Source organism: Phycodurus eques, chromosome 8, assembly GCF_024500275.1.
Source record: "Phycodurus eques isolate BA_2022a chromosome 8, UOR_Pequ_1.1, whole genome shotgun sequence".
Taxonomy (NCBI): Eukaryota; Metazoa; Chordata; class Actinopteri; order Syngnathiformes; family Syngnathidae; genus Phycodurus; species Phycodurus eques.
In genome coordinates, this window is record NC_084532.1 from 24,754,634 (window position 1) to 24,777,201 (window position 22,568).

The window sequence follows — 22,568 nt, forward strand, 5'->3', positions numbered from 1 at the left end:
ACAGTGCAACAGTAAATAATGTTACAGTATGAATAATGAGTTCCCTGTGTTTGCCGGGGCCCCAACTGGACTAATGACAGAGACCTGGTTTAGATTAGGCCTTACACAAACACACGCACGCACACACGTGCGCAAGACCTATCACGTATTCTCTGGTGAGAAAGTACGGATGAGTCAAGATCAGTTACAATGATTGCGCTCCACTTCTGAGCGTGCCTCGTGTTTTGTGACCACATATTCCTACGACGTCCAGCAAAGTCCATTGCACAACGTACGTAACCTAGAAACCGCATAAAATGTACTTTTTTTCATGGCCTAAAACACCCAGTACAGTACAAAGGTATTGTAAATATATATATAAAAAAAGCCTGAAAATGTTTGAAAAGTTTAAAATTTTGTCCAAACTTACCACGCTGGTGTTCTTGACATAGACATTGTTGACGTACTCAAGTGAGTCAAGGCGGGTCGCTTTCATGAGCTGCGAATAATTAGTGCGCCTCTTAGTTCCAAAATCTGTTGCCATAGACGAACGACGTGTTTCTTCCACAGTCGGCGGTTTGTGTTTCCTTTAAGTGCCAATATTTGTTCCATAAAGTTTGCATGAACTGATGTTTTTTATGCAGCGCGGCAATCGACCATCTTGGGCTGCAACTAACAATTATTTTTTATAATCAATTAACCTGTTGATTTTTTTATTAAGTAATGAGTCAGATAAAAATGATTTCAATGCCTTTACTAAAAAAAACAGAACTATTTCAAATTGACGGCACAGAAAAAGCACAAACATGAATTGATTATGATTCAGTTACTGGTTTGGTCCTTGTAAAAAAACAGGCAAAAATCTTGATCATTGCTTTTCAAAGTAAAAACAGACATTTGCAAATGTCTTAGTTCAATTAAATACAAAGATAATCAGTCTGCTTTCATGGAGGACTAAAGAACTCTGAGGATATTACTGTTGAGAGGCTGACATTCTGAGGATTTGGACAATTTTAAGGTCAACAAGGTCTCTATAAACAATTAGTATAGACAAATAGTTGTCCTTTCATTTGATGATAGATTAGTTTATTAATCGTTGCACCTCTATTGCCATGTAACACTGTTATATGGAACAAACGGTACTTGCATGGTAGAACGCTTTGTCATTTACTAATACAAGAGCTGTCAAAAATTCCACTATTTTCATCCTTTAGTGTAGTGATATCATAACAGCTTTTAGTGCGACAACCACATTAAAAACCATACTGTCAGGGTGGACAGCATCAAGCAAAATAGAGGATTAGTATCTTTGAATAGGCATCATTTCTGATAGAGCTATTGTACATCTTAATTAGATTGTGCATGTTTACCTTATGTTGTGGTCAGTAAAGGGCAACTCTGTGCAATCAAGTGCACATCACTTCATTAAAAAAAAAAAGTGTTATTAGAAAATTACAACATTGAATAATGTCAAACACTTAACTCATTTTAAATACATTTTAGGCTACTAATCAGGAGTAGGAGGACTGCCTTCAGTAGTCTGTGACCATGCTTCATGTACCATCTATCTACATTTGATAAGTGATGTTAAACAAGTGCAGATCATGAACTCCTGGGCTACTACTCAGCCAGGATGAGGCTGTTGCGCTTTAAACAAAGTGCCCAGTCATTGTTGTACAATCTTTGCTGCGTCACTCAGCGATTATGAATGTTCAAATCTAAGCCCAAACACAGCAGCCTTGAGCCGCTCAATCCTCAATAACTCGTTTTCTAGGAGTCAAAGTGACCTCGAGTGTCAGTTTCTGTCCTGTCGCCTTGTCGTCAAGTAGGGTTAGACCGGGTGACAGATGGAAAGCTACGGTTGCTGCCTTCATCGCTTCTCCAGTTTTTTGAATCTGGCTTCTGCAGAGAAAAGGAAAGAAAGACTTCATGTTGGCCAGGCGACAAAACATAAGTTGGTTTTTGGTGTGATGCCGCCACCTGCTGGAGAACTGGAGCTCTAACACAAACTGTTGCAGGAAGCTTTTTAGTACAGTAGTTAGAATCAGTTTTTCCCATAGGAAATAAATGGGAACGTAATAAATCACTGTTACTGTTTTATAAACTTTTATTTAACCAACATTTTAACATTAAACTGTCATTGAAGTGTAAAAATAAGTTAAATACTGTTAATATTAAAGGAGAAATATGGAAATGTTACGGATAATTTTAATTGCTTGTATGTAAATAGTTTTTGGAATGCCTGACCACTCATCAAGTGTTAAAATAAACAAGTAAATGTTCTATTCTATCTATTTCTGATCTTTGGTCATCCTATTTCTGAAAATGTGTCTGTGAGCAAGCCGGGCGGATTTACAACATATTATAACCACCATCACAGCAAGTTTCTACACCCATGACTCGGCAGCTAGGCTGATGGAAGATCCAGTGCCACTTTCAAGCAACGGCAAAATTCCAGCCACAAGATTGCAGTGGCTAAAACACTAAAATGCTGAGGCATGATCATCCAAAAGTATACTTTCTCCAGAAAATTATGTTGGAATGGACTTGAACTCCATTCATACAGCATTGAGTACCGACTTAGTTAGACTTAATGAGTACAAGTTACAAAAATAAAAACGTAGCCTTTGTGTGCATGCATATCTTACCTAGTTTTTTTGAATATGCGTCAAGTTTATAAGCAGCTTGTTCCAGCGAAGACACTTGCTCCTCAATCTGATTTATCTGGTCCAGGTAGGGTTGGAGGCTGGCATCTATAAAAATGCCCCCAAAAAGTGAATAATATAAAGATACTATTTATTCCTTGGTTGAGGATGACATTAGTTTTACATATGACTCACACTTATTGTTTAAATCCTGCAAATTTCGGCTGATGTTGATGCTGATGTCTTTCATCTCCATGTACTTCAGACTAGTTAGCTTGTTCATGTTCTCCAACAGGCGATAATCCTCGCAGGTCGCTGAAACGCGGAAGACCGGGAGAATGTGGTCACAAAAAAACATTAAGTGAAAGCAGCATCACTTTGTTCTGGACCGTGAAACAAAATATTAAAAAAATAATAATAAGTGCATTAATTCACTTTAAAGATACCTGTGAGTTCTCCTTGAAGAAATACAGCCATCTTTTCAAACATGTCGGTACACAACTCATTGATGTCAGGCTCTGCAGGCTCCACGGCTTCTTCTGCCGTTTCCACACCACCATCACCTCGAGTAAACATTGGGGGAAAAAATATTCCAAATAAGTCATCCAGTGGTGTCTAACTACTGACCAGCATTTTTTTTTAGCACCCCACGGCATATACTAAAGTTAACATTTCACACGGCCTGCCATTTGCCTGCATTGCACTACTTACTTTTGACACTGGATGGCAAGGCAGGAGAAGAAAAAAATGAGTTTTCATCTTACTTCCTTGCTAAAATAGTAAAAAAATTTGTATTCATAATGTGAACAACACAAATTAAGCTACAGCAGCAAACAGCAAAAATCACAATGTATTCGCTCTACTTTTTGCTGTGCGTCAATGGTCAACTTCGTCCAAATTGCTCTTTTGGAGCTGTAATTCAGCTGCAGCTCAATATAGGGGTGGATATATCCTACCCTAGCCATCATTTAAAAAATTTAAAAAATAAATTACAAAAATAAATAAAAAATAAAAACACTGGTTTTTATTTTACCAGCAAGCTGTTTTTTTTTTCTACAAAGAGATCCTGCAGCGGTTGCTTGGTTCAATGCACAAGAAGAGGAGAGATTTGTGGCAGGACAACGTGCCTGCTCATAATACCCTGAGCATCCGACAGTTCCTGGCAGAGGAACCGCCCTACTCACTTGTCCTGGCTCAGTTTTTCCCCCCTCTTTCTCAAGAAGCTCAAGCGAGTCAAAGGGGTTTCAAGATGTGGCCTAAATCAAGATGCCTATGACAACGGTAGTGCAGAGGATCCCCGAAGAATCCTTCCAAGAGTGCATGGAGGTATGGCAGAGAAGGCTGGGAATGTGCGTTAATACTCCAGTGGGATTACATTAAAGGGGAAAACCACCGTTTGAGATTAGATTTGAAACATCGTTTGTGACACTAGTCCTGGAACTTTTCTGACACACCTTACACATTCTGCAAACAAAAGAAAATATAACTACTGAACATATCTTTATCATATCTACTACTGACGGGTTGGTTTTAACGTGTTAAATAAATTAAAAGTGAATAATGTCACTTTAGGGTGTTGGAGACCCCTGAATAAAATTGGAAATTCCTATTATTGAGGGAAAAAAAGAAACAAAAAGAACTGAAGCAGGGTAGCCTAGTGGTTAGCACGTCCGCCTCACAGTTCTGAGGTCCCGAGTCGAAACTCAGCTCTGGCCTTCTAGTGTGGAGGATGTTTATCCATTGATGTTGATGTGATTTTGCATTGTAACTAAACTGCAATCAAAGCAGAAGATACTTTTATACCAAAAACGTGTCAGGAAGAAAGAGTAATTCGCTTGTTGTGAGCCATTAGCATTAGCACGCTACGAGAGCTGGAACGGTGAGTGGCTCACTGTTGGTGTTGGGTTTTTTAACCACAGGCGCCGGTGCTTCCTTCACGTCCTCTGCGCTTTCCCCGTGACTCCTGACATCGTCGGCGGCGTTCGGAGGACCGGAATTAGCCCGGGGCGACCTGGAAATGTTGTCCATTGCAGCGGCTTCGTCTCCTATGGCAGCCATTTTGTGTCTGTTTTGACTGCCGCGTCCCTCTCTGTCACATGAGCTGTGGATGCGTAACTTCCGCCCACCACCTCCAATCACTTCCGCTACTGTCCACGCACTGCCACGCCCTAATAATAAGTTTATAAGCATAACTTAATTGGTTTCGTTTTCAAAGAACGTATGATCAGATCCAGAACTGAAACAAAACTAACATAATTAAAAGAGGAAAAGAAATGTAGGGAAATTCCAAACACTAGCTTATATGTCATATTTATTTTATTATAAATTTGTTTGGATAAAATGAAAGCGGCTAATATTATTTTTGCAATATCCCTTAAAATTTTATAAATCTTACAGTTTTGTTGCACGAGTGAAATCTTTAAATCAAACGTCAGTGGGAAAATTTACAATAAATAATTGATTGAAAAAACATTTAAGTATAGAAGAGCAACATTTAAAGCATTATGAAAATTATTTCGATAAAAAAAGATAATTGGAAAATAATATGACACGAGTGGGAGGGGGGAAAGACGGATAAAGATTAAACAACAGCGATAGTCGCTATTAAATATTAAACAACACAAATTATATGGTGCATAGTGTAGTATTTGTCTTTCACACACGTGCTGTAGTGTCAACAATGTTTGTGACATATTTAAAATCATAAGTCATATTTATATCGGAAGCTGTTGGCTGTGGTTTGATCACGCGCACTCGCGGAATTTACGATTTCCGAGGCGGGTGAAGTGTGCATAACACCTGTGTGCAATAGTGGGGGAAGCCAGCAAGCAGATCGTGACAGTCAGTCAGCAGCGCGGCTGTAAACATGGCGGCGTGCACAGCTACAGGGCTGTGCCCAAAACCCCGTCGCTCCTAGGCTGCTAACACGCAGACACCCCGAACATGGAGACCGAAGAGGAGCAGCACATCACCACGCTCCTCTGCATGGGCTTCCCGGACCCCGACGTGATACGGAAGGCGCTTCGCTTGGCGAAGAACGACATCAACGAGGCGGTCGCGCTCCTGACCAACGAAAGCCCGGGGCTCGGCTACGGATATGAGCCCATGGAGAGCGGCCCTGCCCCCGCCTTGAGTACGAGCGGCGACGGGGAGACGAGCGGGAGGACCGGCACGGGGGGCTTCGACCCTCCGCCCGCGTACCACGACGTGGTTGAAGGGGAGGTGAGAACAAACTCCCGTATACAGCGCTTCGCTTGTCCAACTTGCAGAGTGTGAGTGGCTTCGCCCATTGAACTAGCTCCGCTTTAGCATGGATGCTAGCTGCGCAGCCAGCCCGACGTGAGCTGTCAGAGCAGGCGGGAAGGCTGCGGAGCTCTCCCCCGGTCACCGGTTCGTCGTGGCCGCAGCTCGAACGTACATACGGGAGGGAATATATTTTGATTAGCGACTTTAAACTTACGAGCTAACCTCGCTAGAAGTCGCTGCCTGGCTAGTTGAGATTTGGCTGCAGAGGGGAGCATGAGTTTCACCGACATCAGTGGGAATGCAGAGCTTTTTAACAATAAATTCAACTAGGAGCAGACTTGGTTGTAAGTCTCCAGGGGGAATGAATGCATCTCTTGTGCAGGTCCACTTAGCATGCGTTTAGGGTGGGTGACCCCCCCCACACGCTCTCATGTCATGTGGGTTACATTCTACTACAGCTGGACTTTTGTAAAGGTTTCGCAATTCCTGTTGACGACGTGGCAATTTTGTTGCATTTTTGTTTGTTTACAGTTAGGGATATGCGAGTTCCCATACCAGGTATCTAACTGGCCTTATTTCAAGGTATCAGGTACTCGTGAAGGCTGCTGGTACCAGCCACATAAGGCAAACCAATCTGACACTCAGTAAGTACTCATCGCCAGCAGTTGGTGCTGCACTGCAGTGGTTTGAATTATTGGTGAACCACAATGTGTGTCAAAAAGAGAGAGATGTTTGTGTTCAGAATTATCTGTCATTGTGTTAATTGAAATTGTATATATCAAAAGTACTAGTGGTATCGGTGAGTACTCAAGAGGAAATACTCGTGCTGGTATTAGTCTGGGGGAAAAAACAGCGGTATTGAACATCTGTTGTTTAAAGAAAGTGTAGCTGCCTTGTGTTCTAACCACGTCTACTCCGTAAACTAATTCAGTGCTGCTCGACCTCTGGCGGCTCATATGCTTTTGGCAGAAGGTCAAATTTTAACTCACTAGAACGTGAATGCCAATGCAGGATGACAAAAAGCATTTACAAATGTCATTGGTGTTTTGAGAGCAGTGGTCGCTGGTGAGCTTGGAGCCTATCCCAGCTGACAAGAGGCGTGGTACACCACTGAGCATTTGCACTCACATTCACACCTATGGACAATTTATAGTCTTCAACGAACCCACCACATATTCAAAATGTGCCCCCGCTGCTTCCAAACAATCTGTGCTATTATTTCACTTCCGCATTGAAGTGACACTCGGAGTTGTGAATAGCGGCGTGCATGTAAACAACCTGTTGACCACTTCCCGCTGGCCCATCTCTGTCTCGCTCCTAATCACTGCTGTCACACTGCGATGCAAGCTGTTAAATATAAACGACAGTTTTCATCTCGCTTCATGCACAAACAGTTGCGCATCATCGTGTAAAGAGCGAGTCTTGTTTTCGGCGTTGTTGCAAGTTTGCGCGTCTGATCAAAATGAATGAGCGCAACATGAGGTGCACCTGCACAATCAAGTCAGATCCAATTCAACAGAAAAACTGAAAAAAAAAAAACTTTGACAGTGTCAGGGTAGCTTTGATTTACAGTGAATCCCACAATCTCGTGGTTCATCGTTTGCGCCACCGCTGTATGGTAGATTTTTGGGAAACGTATCCATCTGTGTCTCACAAAAATCTATCTCGCGGGAACCTGAGGCTTACAGCAATTGTTTTTTTTATGGGTTTTTACAAGGGGTGGAACGGTTCACAAAATCCACGGTTCAGTTCGCATCTCGGTTTTGTGGTCATGGTTTTTGGTTCAGTACACTTTGACGCTTAGGAAAATCAATTATGGTTTTCAATAAATACTGTACATCAAATGCATTAACAGTGTGTTTGAAGAGTCATTTTTAATAAGTTTAAATGTGTTTAAAGCATGCGGGAAGGGTAAAACAATATATATTAAAAATAAAAATTGTATGGTTTCTCTACATCACAGGATTCCCAGGATGTATCCCCCACGATGACTACGGGTTTACTTTAATTCTCTGTTTATTAGTGTTTAGGAGCAGTGTAGTGCTGCACTGCTCCTAAACACCATGCAGTAGCACTTAATTAAGAGTCGGTGTAACATGATATGTAAACAATACAGCGGAAATGCCAAAATGTAATGGAAATTTGCAAACCTCTGGGGGGGAAAAAAGAACACTTAACAAATAATACAAATAGAAATATGAATGTGTTCCTATCTTAAAAACCTTTATTAACTGTCTAGGCAATGTTTTAAGCAACATTTTACGTTATTAATTAGGCTTTACACGATCAGGATTTTTGGGGCCGATCAGCAAGTTTAAAAAAAACAATCACCTATCCTATCACATGGTAGAAGAATGTGTCTATTTAAATGACCTGTTCATTTACTGTATACACTAGTGTACCTAATTGCTCAAATAATAAATAATGTATCTTTGTTCCTCTATTTATGCCAGTGAGGCATAGTGACAGACAGAACAAATGAATGGTCTTCTATTAGATGGCACGAAGTAAATACAGTCATTAATGTATCCACTTTTTGTGACATATTTGTTTGTTGGTGTGCCGTGAGATTTTTCAATTGTAAAATATGTTCTTTGGCTCCATAAAGGTTGGAAATCACTGCTTTAGGCAGATCGTGTATTCTAATCAGTCAGGTCAAACCAACATTACATGACAGAAATAGTGGGTGCTAACTGACTGTAATTAAATGACGTTATTTTTAATTAAATGACTTCACCCACACTGAAACTTTAGAGCATGATTCGACAGAACGGCGCCATGTTTACGTACAACCGTTCGTGCTACCACTCGCTTGCTAGGCTACATAACGTTGTCTTGCTTGCTTGCGAGCCGTATTGTATTCAAAGTACGTGAACATTCCTCAAGTAAGCCTTAAACGAATGTCCTCTCCTGTCTTGAGCACCGGTGACCACCAACACACGTTTTTCCCCATTTTGTCCTTATAATACAGTTGGCGCGATCCGATCTTGTTGTCTTTGCTAAGGTAACGAGTGTATCCGGTCGCATTTGAATTGACAAAATAAAGCCCACTGATCGTAAAAAACGGGATGCGGTGGTATCGGAATATAAGGTCTTATTGCAGTAGTCTGACATAGTGCAAGCATGAAAGCAAATTTGTCTTGTAGTTTGATCCGGGCATTACGTGTTATCTGTCTCAGACGTATTGTCTGTTCCACACCGCCGACATGTTTTTTTGTTTAACTTTATTGGCTGTCAGATATTTACAGGTCTACGTCAAAAGACACGCGACAAAATAAAAATATACTCAATATAAACTAGCTTTTGGATTCAAATATACTGTGCACGATGGCGACACGGAGTAAATGTCTTTTGCGGAGCCGATCAATGACGTCATTGATCGGATCGGCGAATTATGACATTAAAGCCGATCAGCATAAAATGCTAATTATCGGCTGATACCGATAAGGCAGATAAAATCGGTGTAAGGTCTATTCTTAATGGCTGCACAAGTATACAATTAAGTCAACATAGTTACTGTGTGTTTCAATAACATGCCAGAGCTGTGCCTTCGTCAGGATCAAGAATTATAGCACAGTTTTCACAACCTATTTCTTGTCTAGCTTAAAGCCGGGGGGTTGCAAGCCCCCCCAAAAAAGACTAACATTTTGTCATAAGTCATAATGACTTGACCAGTAGTACATGATAAATATGATCTGTGAAAAAAATCAGCTGTCTCTTGCCCAAAGTCTGCCTCTAATTTGATACATGGGAAACCACCATGCCTGAGGAAAAACAACCAATTAGAGAAAGAAGGCCCAACTTAGAAGGTGTCAGTCATTTGTCGTGCACTCCCGGGCACACACCGGCAGCTTTGCGCTGACCTGTTACCTTATTATCACACAACTGCCTTATTCGTATTGAAGTGTTACTTTAACACTAAATGTCATTGCTTTGAAGTTAAATTTTTTTGTGACTTGTGCCAGTACAGTACAGCCTGCAGTATTGAGGAGAGGAGGAAAAAAGAAAAGAAAAGCAAGCACCCGGAAAGACAATAAATGCCTTTTAATTTGTGGGGGCAGCGGTTCATAAACTATACTGTGTGTATATGATGTACAGTCATTTCACTGTTTTGGGGAGGTTTGGGGGATGAGGTTGTCACTTTCCGCCTTTAAATTCAGACTTTGACGCATTTCCTTTAAAATTGTACAACCTTGTGGTGTTCAAATGTAAAGCTTCCACTCTAATAGCCACCTCTTATGTCAAGGCTATTACGATAATTTTAATGGAATGACCTTGCAACGTGATAGTTGAGCAAGACCCTGAACCTGAAGAAGCTACAATATTTTTCTTCCATTTTTTTTTATTTTTTTATTTTTCTCCCTGCGACCACTCAGTGTGTGATTCCTGCAGGTCGACGGCCTCGTGCCATCCTCCTAAATATAGCGCTGCAGTGTCTATGGCAAACACATTGCAGACTTCGCAAGAGGGTCCCGCGGGGAGTCGCCGGGTGCATAGTAACGGCGCTGCCGCCTGCGGGTCGTGTCGCCGCACCACGTGGCTTTTCTGCGTACTGATGATGATGTTTCAATATGGCTTTTTATTGTAGTTGTCGTTTGCGGTGGAGAGGAACTGAGTGCTGTTTCGAATATTTTGCTCGTGGGAAATATGAGAAGCGAAACTAAAAGCATATTCAGGTAAATGGGTTCCTCAAATTTCAACACTGAACTCAAAATTAGATGTAGAAAATGCATTATCATCTTTGTAAAGGCAAACTTTCTATTGGATCATCCCATTAAGACTGTGCAGGTGCACCACTAAACTAAAATGTCCACTTAATGCATATTTAAGCCTCTTATAAATGATTTTGTCTGACCAGTTGCCTTTTAAACGAACCATATGCTTTTTTTCCCCACAATTTGAAACATTTCCCAACTGTCTTAATAATGTGTGTGACATTCTTCTGTCAAAACCCCAGGGCTCAACAATTTGAGTACACGATACACCCTATTTTATATCTTGCTGAAATGAGCCCGTTTTTATGGGCCAATCCTGTCTCATGTATGTGAACAACTGTATACTTGCCCCATATACAATAGTGCCTTCAGTTTAATTTGTTCATGGTTTTTAATAAGAACAATATTACTCTATAATACTGTACTTCATCACAAAGTCATGACATAATTAAAGGGGAAGGAAATGCAAAAATGTGTTTTGGCAAGAATATGTTGTATATGCCTGTACGAGTGTAAACACGGTATTCTTATTGATATTGCATTCGTGAAATAATAATTTTACAGATAAATTCATCAGTTTTTTTTTACCAATCTCCGGGGGGATGTTGGCACTATCACCCTCTGCTGTTGACTGAAATTAACATAAGTGCCCACTCGCTTGCATTGCAAACATCACGTGACCAAACCTGGAGATCGGGATATCAGGCTCCCGTGTGTGCTGCGATAGCTGACACAACTACGGGTTGTTTACATGATGGTTTGTACCCAAACTTATCAGTAAGCGGCAGTAAGAGTAGTCATTTTTCGCAGAGGATAACGAATGTAATAATATATGTTATCTGTCTGTCTGTCTGTTTGCCACCGTTTTGTGTTCGGATATCTGTTGCTTAAGGATTATAACACCGCAACACCAGTGCTAGTCGTTAGCCCATCTATGGCATTTTGCATTGTTTGTTAGCATTAACCTTCGTGCCACAAATACAGCAACTTATACTTGGGGGAATAGAGCCCAGAGTGGGAAGAAAAGTGACTGCCCGTAAAGACAATAGAAGCATTTTTAGCATTTTAGTGCTACACTATGTGTATGTGGCGCTTGGACACATCACCAAACACAAATACAAGACCGTTTCACCGAGCAATCAAGTATGTTCCGCTTGTCAGAAGCTAATGCTATTAGCTCGCGCAAATCTACTTTTATGTTCTCCTCTTGGAAACCTACTTTGACTGTATGCTTTATCTGTGAAATAGCCCAAATTTTGATACTTTGACATGATACAGGGGTGTCACACCCTTCGGGGAATGTGGGTGTTAAAGCTTGAAAGTGTTTCATACAGTTTAAGAATCATAGCCGAGCCAAGCTGATCCGTGAGGGGGGGAGCAGAATTGTGACATTCCATTTTTCATCATTTTTAGCAAGGCACATTTGTACAACTGTTTGTGCACATTTTTAGCAATAGGCAAATCAAAAAATATTTATTTGGATGTCTAATTTCACACTTGCTGGATGGGCAGGCACTCCAGAGACCTATTTGTATACAATCAATTAAAAGTCAATAACATGTCCTCTTTAAGACGCTTACTGGGTTGCTCACTCTTCATTTTTACCTCCTTGCTCATCTATCTATGCACGTCATTTTAAATATCCTCCAAAGAGGAAGGAATGAAATGTGATGCCTTTCTATTATCTTCTTTGCTCCTTCCTGTTCTCCTGTTTTTACCGTCACCGATTGCTATCGCCACATAGTGCAGGAACTCACACAGGGGGCCATTATTTACTGCTCATAAGTGGAGATGCGCTTACCTTGATTAAGAAATGATGTGACAAAATGGACAGCAATGTGCTGTTGTCACTATGTTTATTTCAAGGGTGAGAGTATTCTGATTAGCTCAGCAAGATTCAGATATAGTACTTTGCTGATGCATAAAAAAATAGTTCGACAGGGTGTTCCTCAAAATTTTTTCATTGCATGTCCGAGGTGAACCAAAATAAACTTCATTTTAAAAAATGAGATTTATTTGTCAAACTTGCAACGACTCACTTAAACGAATATAGATTTTATAACCAATTTCACAATCTTTTAATATGTGCCCCGCCTTATGGTAGACACGTTTCGCCTTATGCATTTTTCTTTGAAATGTTCCTGTCCAAATCTGCTTTCCAATTGGTGTATTTCTATTCAAATGGACACTTCCCTTACAAATATATAAAATGTTTTGGGTTTTATTTCAAATGAAACTTGACCCATTTTTTTATTATCACTTGAACCTATGTGGTGTAACAACTTCTGGAGCTCCTGTTCTAACCCACAAAACATTGCTCGTGAATGTGATTCTTTACCCTGAAAAATAAAGTACATCATTAAAATAACATTAAATTTAAGTTTAACATTAAATTTGGTATGTTAAAATGGACTACAAAATTATATCCATGTTGTTGGAGCACTCTGTGGTTTTCTGCTGCTCCTGTTTTACTGGAAGCATAAAATGCCGAAGGTATAAAATTCGATTTTTAAATCACAATGAGAGCAAATGTGGCAGCAGTAAAACAACAAAAAGAATGTGGTTGTCAGTATCAGACAAGTCGCAGACAATGCCGTTATGTTTGTGTTTGATTATGTGTGCGTGTGACTGAATTTTCGCACAAGGAGCGCTCTTGTGTTGCGCTTTGTGGGGGCGTGAAGAGCAACAATCATGAAGAGTAGAGGATGCTCACTCTGCTTTCACCAAGAGGGAGGAAAAGGAGCAGGAAACATTTTGACGAGAGAGATTGGCTTCCGGAAAAGTCCTTCATTCACAGCAGCAGTCGCACGGTTTTAACAGTCTGTACTTAAGTATAAGTACAGATAGTTTTGTTAATTAATATTCAGATAAAAGTAGAAGCCCTGATTCAACTCCTTTACTTAACTAACATTAAGGAAGTAAAAACTCAGAAATGTATTTCAAGGGTAGGAATGCAAGTTTTCAAAATGCTAGCAAGATTAGAATCCTGCTTCATTTCAGTCCCTAATTTTGAAGCCTTATTTTATATCATTGCTGGGATTTGTTTTAATGATTCAAATTTGGCAGGGTTCACTCTTCTTTGTGACGTGTCAAGTTTCAAATACATTTGTTTTCACTTTACAGGGAAGTAATTCTCACCATTGAGACACAGTATTTTTAATATTCATTTCAAAAGAAGAAGTGTGTTGTTTCCATTTCTACAGAAGTCTGTTAACTTCACCTTTTGCGATTTTTCACGTGATGGTTCACCAAGGGGATGGATATCTCATTGCATATTTCCATTCATGTTAATGTTTTTTTTTTTTTCTATGTCATTGTTGCAGAGGAGCAACGATGAGAACGGGAACTGCTCCAGCGGTAGCATGGAGTTCCCCACCACCAACCTGTACGAGCTGGAGAGCCGAGTGTTCACCGACCATTGGTCAATTCCATACAAGAGGGAGGAATCACTGGGTAAATGCCTCATCGCCTCTACTTGCCTCGCACGGCACGGTAAGACTGACTCTGTGTAACGGAAGTTATATTGTTTCATAAGTTGGCTTTAAGACAAAGTACTGTTTTAAATCAAAAGTCACATTCATGTATTTTTTACTACAAAGAAAGCAAAGATTCTTTTAAATGTAAGGCGACAGTCAACTACATGCATGTTCTTTGGCATGGACAAATCATGGCTGTCGCAAGAAAACCCTGCATGTCCACTTTTACAACCCCAAGTGATGTGGAATATTTTGGGATCATTTACAATTGAAGCAAAAAAATGGGGCTTTAATGACCCATGTTCTTGTGAGGTTGGCATGTTTTCTTTTTGCTGAATTGAATTTCAACCTTTAAATCTCCATCAGGCCTCGCCGACGCCGACGAGAACTGCAAGAGGTTTGTGGAGCGCTGCATGCCGGAGGCCTTTAAAAAGGTAAGCCGTCGAGTCTCCCAACAGACTTTGAAGCTCTCGCCAATTACTTTCACTCATTTTTATATTTTTCTTCATCTCGCTGTCGCCAGTTGCTGACCAGCAGCGCCGTACACAAGTGGGGCACTGAGATCCATGAGGGAATCTACAACATGCTCATGTTGCTGGTGGAGCTGGTGGCAGAGCGGGTCAAGCAGGACCCGGTTCCCGTCAACCTAATGGGTGTCTTGGCGATGGTGTGCAATATTTTACTACTTGACTACTGTTATGTTCTCCCCTTGTAAACCTAGTTTGACTGCATGCTTTATCTGTGAAATAGCCCAAATTCGTATAATTGTTTTCCCTCATAGTTCAATATTTTTTTTCAGTGCCTGACATTTGCATTCCTGTTGTGTCCAGGCCTTAAACCCGGACAATGAGTACCATTTTAAGAACCGGTTGAAGGCCTGTCAGAGGAACTGGGCCGAAGTTTTTGGAGACGAGGCCAACATGTTTGCTGTTTCTCCAAGCAACACTTATCAGAAAGTAAGTCTGAACTCACCTGACACTTAAAGTGATCACACAGAGGGTATATTTCATGTTATAGTAAATGCGCAAGGTTGTAAAGCTAGGTTAAGTTTTTACTGATGTGAGGTTAAGGAGATACTTTATCGATCCTAATGGAAATTCTGTTTGACCCGATGGACCTGGAACTGGGTCAGCTAAAACGGTACTGCAATAACTGCCCATAAAAAGTTGAGTGTGTGAATGTGTGTTTAGGCAAACTGCATTTAAAACCCCTTTAGGGGGCAGTTAAATATTTAATTTAGTTTGATCTGGGTTATTCAGCACGGTAAGGGCAGCAGAAAGAATGTCTTCATGATTGCTTTGACCTGCTCCCTCTAAGCCTCCACAGAGGCATTAATTATTCACTTTTGCACGAAGTTACTGTACACACACTCGTTGGTTTAGAATAACTATTCAAATCGGGCTGGAGGGCAGGCCAGTAAGTTCTTCGTCTCCAGTGTTGTGTAACTGAGACACAAAGATACATGCATGACTGACATATAACAGCTGTGTGTGTGTGTGTGTGTGTGTGTGTGTGTGTGTGTGTGTGTGTGTGTGTGTGTGCGCGCGTGTGTTTGTGGGCATACACACTTTGGTGATAATGTGAAATAAACCCACTAAAAACATAATGATCTGTTTCAGGAGCCTCACGGTTGGCTGGTGGATTTAGTCAATCAAGTAAGTGATTTCAACCACATTGTGGCTGTGCGCCATCACCACCCATCAAAAATAAACCCCAAAAAGTTTTCTATGCGACTTCTGCCTTTTATCCACACGCACAACTGTCTTGTTGGTGCAAGTGGCTAATTCTGGTGGAAATTTCTATAGCCATTTTTTTTTTAATCTCTTTCCATGTACATTTCAAGTAAACATAATCCCATATGACTGTTTACATTGAAGGAACATGAAACAACCCGTATGTGTAGATACCCAAATCACACGTACCGTAAATAACTCCTCAAGTGTCAACGGGAGTATACCATAATCCATTAGTAATAGTATTTCTAAAGCTTGGAAAAGAAGACAAGAAAGACAGTTTTTGACATGACTTTTGTTGCACTTTGGTCCCGGTGTTGGATTATTTGATTATTTATTAGCCTATTTGGGTTGGGCATATAATTGTATAAATGACACAATCATAAAATTGTATTCATTCATTCATATTAAAAGTTAGTTGGCCTGGCCTGAGCCCCACCTCCACCCCCATAATCCATTGATTTAAATTAGAGGTTACCACATTACCACATCTCCACATTAGTTTTCTTTTTTAATGATGGACACACCTCTCATTTAGCCTATTTACACTATATTTGATTGTCTATGCTTTCGATGTAGTTTAGATTTACAGCAGGTGTTTTTTTAAATGTGTTCATTTGTGTTATTTGGGCAGATGCAGGTGTGTATGTGTCAGCAATTTTTAGATTTCAATATCGTCAAACTCATGCATGCGATCTTTGCTTTTATGCATTGGCAAATATCCCAAAGGTATCAGATTTGTATCCACATTTGGAAATGGCCTGATTCGTGTCTGAAGAAATCCCATTCTATGTCTTTTTTTTTTCTCTTTACGCTGCCAGGATGCACATCCCAACTGTGCCACTTGAGAGCAACCACAACAACAAAAAAACTCTTGTGAATTGAATTGTTTTACTTGAATCATGCAGTGTGAATCCAGCCGAAGAAATGTCTTTTTCTGTAACTCCTTGTCCAGACCTGACTTTCTTCAGGTTTCTCGTTGGCTAATGTGGCGGTTTTGAGTTGTAGCACCACCTGTTGCTTTGGCATGTTCTTGACAACCTGCCAATGCATATCCAGAGTTGTTTTTGTTATGTTTTGTTCTTTTTTTACTTGTGTTGCACATGCATTAAAAAAAATACTGTATGTACTGGGTCTTACCTTTGCATTTGTCTCTGCTTTTTTCATGTAGTTTGGAGAGTTGGGAGGATTCACCGCGATCCAGACGAAGCTCAACGCGGAGGAGATCGAAATAGCTGTAAGACTAACCCCCTGCGTGTCCCTCCCCTGCCTTGCTTACAAATGGCCTGACATGCCGTTTAAGAGTAATGGCATTCTTTCCACCCTGGTTCTGAACGAAGAGATGGTCTGACTTTGAGACAGTCGTCCCCCACTCTTGTCTGTACTCAGCTGCAGGGGGCTTGAGGTTCCACTTATCCCGCTGCCATGTAATGGTTGAAATGCTCTATTGTGTTATCTCTTCTGAAGCCTCCTTGTATTCATGCTTCCTTCAGGGAACCTTGGCGGAAACGCTGTGGTGTGAAGTCGTTGATTTTTTTAGGTGGGGGCTCCTTCTGACAAATTAGCATATTCATAAGTTAAGAGGGATACCGGAAGCGCACCAGTGTTATAGCGTATGAGCATTAAAGGGGATATGTTTTGGATAATCGACCTTTAAATGGCTTGTATACAAATAGTTGGGTATCTGGAGTGCCTGCCCATCCATCAACTGTGAAACTAAACAACCAAGTACAGTGAACCCTGTTTGCTATGTGCGCATTCCCCAATTCTGTGGAACCTATCGTCAGCTATTCACTGAAAAACTCACCTGTTTTTTTAAGTTACGGAGTTTTAAATTACACAGTGGGAGGAAAATGTATATGAGCCCATTGACATGCCTTAAAATTTCTGCAAAAATTAGTCATAAAATCTGGTCTGCTCTTCATCTAAATCACAAGAATACACAAACCAAATCCAAGGTTTCCCTTAGTTTTTTACCCCCCCTCCCCCGCCACCCCCCGGCCTGTGGATGTTCACATACTATGCTCTATAAAAATATGAAAGCATTATTGTTTGTGTGGTATTAGTTCAAGCAGACTCTTTACTCTTGTGATTTATGTGAAGATCAGACTACAGTATATGATCAAATTATGCAGAAATTCTAAAGGGTTCACATACTTTTTCCTTCAAGTGTAAAACATGTGTAAGCCATATATTTTTAAGGGTAATGTGAGGAGAGTTTGAAATTCTATGAATTTTCAAGTTCTGGGATCATAGTTTGTGGTATAATGTACCTACGAGGTATACAGTACCTAACTTGCAGGAGAAAGAAATAATTTCAGTTTGACAAGAAATAGTGTGTGAAGCTTGATCCTTAGAATATTTTGACAAGAGCTTGTCAGACATTTTGTTTAGACATCTCGAAACTATTTTAAATTGTGAATAAAAAACAATGCACAATGTTTCCTTTAAAGTCGTGTAACACACTGAGCAGAAAAGCCAGTGAAAGTGAGAACTGAACACATAACGAGGGGAGGAGGATGGCTTCCTCTTCTCCAGGCTCCCAGGGGCGACGCATTCATTTGTCTTCTGAGAACAGGAAGTCAAGTGCAGCAATCGTGAATAGCTGAGGGGAGGCAGCAGTAGCAGGGCGAGGCTTCAAGCCGATAGAACAGTGTCAGCCTGGAACACACAAACCATTCATTCATTCATTCGTTCATTTAGCACCAGTGATTGTACTTTGAAATGCAGCCAGGCTCATGCGTTTGAAGATCTATTTACACTCCCACCACCTCACTCCTACATTCACGCGGCAGTGAAATCAGAGTGTGTTAATTCGCGTGTACCTCCCGTCCTGCAGTCCACGACATTCTGTACGCCATAAGCACAGCCCCCACCTCAAACCCTGCGAGAAGTATCTGAGTGGCGCTTTGAAATACAAATTTAATTTGTTCCGGGGTCGGCTCGTTTCTCAAAACGCTCGCATCTTTAATCATCTTTCCCTGTTAAAATGAATGAAATGCCCATTAATTCAGCCAACCTCCAAAAAAAAAAATCTACAAAAATGTTTGAAATGTGAAAAGCAGCATTCAATAATATAGTACTTTTTAAAAAGAAATCACAATGACACAATTAAATATATAGTAAGCAAGTAAACAGTTTTTGCCACATTTTTTGCTTCAACTTAATCAATAACTTCTGGTGTGTGTGCTCTGGACACCTGGGTGCATTATAATATAAACATCTGGATATACTGTACATGAAGCCGTTCTCAGCTCCTTACTAAGCCGCAGTAATATTAATCATTCTTCACAGAGGGTAAATAATATATGCCTCTGAATATTGTAATATTGTCTGTCTACCTTTGTTGATACACCATTTGTGTGAAAATATCCGTTCCTTAAAGGGTTATAAGACAGCGATACAAAAGCTAATTGTTAACCTGTCTGATGTTTTCCATTGTGTGTTAGCATTAAGGTAGTGTACTTTTAAGCCAAGGTTATGTGGTTGTTTTAAATACACAAGGTGTAATTGTCTTTGGTTTTTGTTTAGTTTGACAGTAAATTAACTGGAAGTGGCAATAAACAGCTGAAAGCATCACGTTTTTAAGAATTGTTCACTATCTGCCAAACTGCTGCCACCGTACAGTGCCCATATCGTCCAAGCAGTGCCTCATATCTTGAAAATCTTGCAAGTCAGGACACTTGTATTTCAAAGCACCAATGTAGTCAAAAACTGATTTTTAATCATTCTGTTTCATTTTTTCTTGGCGTTTTGTAGCTAAACAAATGGCTAACCTCTAAAAATGATTTACAGGCTACTAGAAAGTCTTGTTTTTGTGTACCACAGTATGTGTCCGCTCTGGTCCAGCCTCTGGGCGTTTGTGCCGAATACCTCAACTCCAGTCTTGTCCAGGTAAGCTGTCATGTCACGTACAGGTGCATTTCAATAAATTGGAATATCATAGAAAACATCCACTATAGTTCAGTAGTAAATATCTTGAAAATACTTTTCAATTAGGTCAATTCCAACCTCATTTCTAGATTAAAAATCATTTAGATTGTTTCTTTTGCAGGCCTAATATTCTAATTTCTTGAATCAGTGAATCAAAATTGAAAAAGATTATGAAAGATTTTACTCACTGCAATAAATCTGTATAATGTTATCTAATTTATTGAGAGGCTCTGTATAGCTGTGGTAACCTGGAAGGGATACATTGGATTCATAGTCACAATTTTGTATGGATCACTAAAGGTTTCTTGAAATTAGACATGAATTTATTACTGGTCCCTGATTAATTTGTTGGGCAAATTTCATGGTACATAATATACATGCAGAGTAAAATAACAAGTGGCGGTTTTGTTATGTAACCATTAATTTGTAGTTATTCTTGATTTACTGTATATGTCACGCATACATATGGTGCTGTATTTATTTATTTAATTAAATTGCTTTTTTTTATTTTTATTTCCCCCCCCCCCCCCTTCATGCATGTGTTCCAGCCAATGCTTGATCCAGTCATCCATAAGATGATCACATATGTACAGAACTTGGAGGAAAAGGACCTCAAAGACAAGGTAGTGTTTTGTGTATTTTCCACCCAAATGTGATTGACTAATGAGATATCGAGGCGGCTTGGCCAACATACAAAAGTCTGTTTTCAATTTCAACACCGTCTCGAGTGGAACAACCTTTTTAATTTATGATGTAGAGTTTTCTCCTCTACTGAAATAAAGGATATGGAGTACAAGTAGTATTATAGTAAGGCTGTAACTATCGTTTGTGGTTAAACCGTAGCGGCTGGTGAGCATCCCTGACCTGTTGTCGGCCATCAAGCTGCTGTGTATGAAGTTCCAGAGGGACATGGTCACGGTGGTGGATGACCTGCGGCTCGACACGCTGCTGCGCATGCTCAAAACCCCCCATTTCTCTACCAAAATGAACTCCCTCAAAGAGGTGAGCCACCGCAAACACCTTTTTATGCTTCGTTGTGCAGTATTTTTAACCTCGGTTGTTGTCTTGCAGGTGACAAAGTTAATAGAAGAGAGCACGGTGGCAAAGACTGTGAAGAATGCCATAGATACAGATAAACTACTAGACTGGCTTGTGGAGAACTCCGTCCTGTCAATAGCTTTGGAGGGTAAGAAGTGCAATCATCAACAGTAATGGCCAAAGCATTATGTACAGTTTGCAGTCTAATAAGATCCAAAACAAGGGTCTTTTATAGGCAAGTCAGAATTAGCTGTGGTCTGTCACTAACCTACACTAATGCAGTAGTAAACTCCTCATTACAGTAAATAAACAAATTAATTTCACCAGTAAATGTTGCATTTTACGTTTGTCCTGAAATTTTACCCGAAAGCCCAATATCTTGTTTTGTTTTTTGTTTGGAAAAACACTTCTTGGGCATAAATATAAAACAATCAAATGAGAAATTCTCAGTACAGCGGTAAGTGATCTTGTGCCAAATGGCCACATATTCTTACGCCTTTGCATAAACTAGTTAATTGCAGGCTGTTCGTAACATCCAAACCAAATGTTGGATCATCAAAAACCAAGCACCCCCTGTATTATGAAAAATCTTTCGCTTATGTGGGAAAAAAGTCATAAATTTGTGCAGCCATTTTTTTTCTCCATTGAAGTAAGTTAAAATGCCATTACTCTGTTCCAGCCCCCCAAAAACAACATTTTTGATACAGCTCTTTTTGAATCACATAAGTGAGTGTTTGTATTGTTTGTGTCTCTCTTAACATATTAAAAGCCTTTTGTTGACAAATGAGATGGAGGGGATCGAAATAGCTCAGTCAAAGGTTGTAATTATTCCTTGTGGTCATTACAGGCAATATTGACCAAGCGCAGTACTGTGAGAGAATAAAGGGAATCATTGAACTGCTGGGAAGTAAACTCTCGCTGGATGAACTCTCCAAGATCTGGAGGATACAGGTTAACATCAGCGTGCACACCTACTTGTGTTTGAATCCAATATGGGCACACACCGTACATCTTACTGTGTGTTTGCAATTCAGGCCGGCCAGTCGTCAACTGTGATCGAAAACATTCACACAATCATCGCCGCCGCCGCGGTCAAGTTCAGCTTCGATCAGCTCACCCATCTTTTTGTGCTCATACAGAAGGTCGGCGACACTGGCGGATGAGTTGCGTCGAGTAAATACCATCATCCTTCGACTAAAATATGTGTGACTGTCATTCAGAGCTGGGAGGTCGAGAGCGATCGCGTCAGGCAGAAGCTGCTCAGTCTGATCGGGAGGATCGGCAGGGAGGCACGCTCTGAAACCACCACTGGCAAGGTGAGTCGCACATCTGTCTTTGCATCAGTGAAGCAGATGGACTCAAGCGTGAGCAGCCTGTATAAACTGCATGTTTAAGGCTACGTTTACAAATCTAATACCTATGATCTAATACCTACAGTGTTCTCTCGCTATATCACAGTTCATCGTTTCTGCTCCCGCTATAGCTCAACATTTTTAAACACTCTTTTCTTTTTACAAATTTGTACAGCTATTTTTGACAAAAAGCTTAAAGCTCAGCACGCTTTGCCTCTTATTTGTAGGACTGTGCAAGCAAGTCTTTTTGTTTGCTAAAAGTGATGTTATATGATAGTCTCCCATCTTTTTACAAGAAGTTAGTGAGAACAGGTGCTATTATAATACTTTTTAAAAATGCATAATAATCACTTTAAATGTATCTAAAGCATGTGGGAGAGACTTTTTTTTTTTTTAATATAAATACGGTCTCACTATATCGCAGACATTGACCGCGGGTGGGTTTGGAATG

At 40.3% G+C, this 22,568-nt stretch overlaps 2 protein-coding genes across 3 annotated transcripts in view; one reads left to right on the forward strand and one right to left on the reverse strand.

The window, feature by feature from the left end:
• Positions 1–1,043: 1,043 nt before the first annotated feature.
• Positions 1,044–4,708, reverse strand: bloc1s2 (biogenesis of lysosomal organelles complex-1, subunit 2). Its single transcript, XM_061683685.1, has 5 exons — positions 4,517–4,708; positions 3,071–3,187; positions 2,820–2,939; positions 2,628–2,732; positions 1,044–1,881 (listed from the first exon to the last, which is right to left on the reverse strand). Exons 1-5 carry the CDS (start codon positions 4,680–4,682, stop codon positions 1,850–1,852), a joined length of 540 nt encoding a protein of 179 aa, XP_061539669.1. The 5' UTR covers positions 4,683–4,708; the 3' UTR covers positions 1,044–1,849.
• Positions 4,709–5,449: 741 nt separating this feature from the next.
• The window catches only part of usp24 (ubiquitin specific peptidase 24), a 44,921-nt gene continuing 27,802 nt past the window's right edge, over positions 5,450–22,568 (forward strand). For both annotated transcript variants that reach the window (XM_061683317.1, XM_061683318.1), the window contains exons 1-14: positions 5,450–5,846; positions 13,909–14,077; positions 14,428–14,495; positions 14,585–14,728; positions 14,892–15,017; positions 15,681–15,716; positions 16,966–17,031; positions 19,623–19,688; positions 20,276–20,350; positions 20,571–20,729; positions 20,799–20,913; positions 21,613–21,716; positions 21,800–21,907; positions 21,986–22,081. In XM_061683317.1, the coding sequence (XP_061539301.1) occupies positions 5,568–5,846; positions 13,909–14,077; positions 14,428–14,495; positions 14,585–14,728; positions 14,892–15,017; positions 15,681–15,716; positions 16,966–17,031; positions 19,623–19,688; positions 20,276–20,350; positions 20,571–20,729; positions 20,799–20,913; positions 21,613–21,716; positions 21,800–21,907; positions 21,986–22,081 (1,611 nt within the window). In that variant the 5' untranslated portion in view covers positions 5,450–5,567. The remainder of the gene's footprint in view (positions 5,847–13,908; positions 14,078–14,427; positions 14,496–14,584; positions 14,729–14,891; positions 15,018–15,680; positions 15,717–16,965; positions 17,032–19,622; positions 19,689–20,275; positions 20,351–20,570; positions 20,730–20,798; positions 20,914–21,612; positions 21,717–21,799; positions 21,908–21,985; positions 22,082–22,568) is intronic.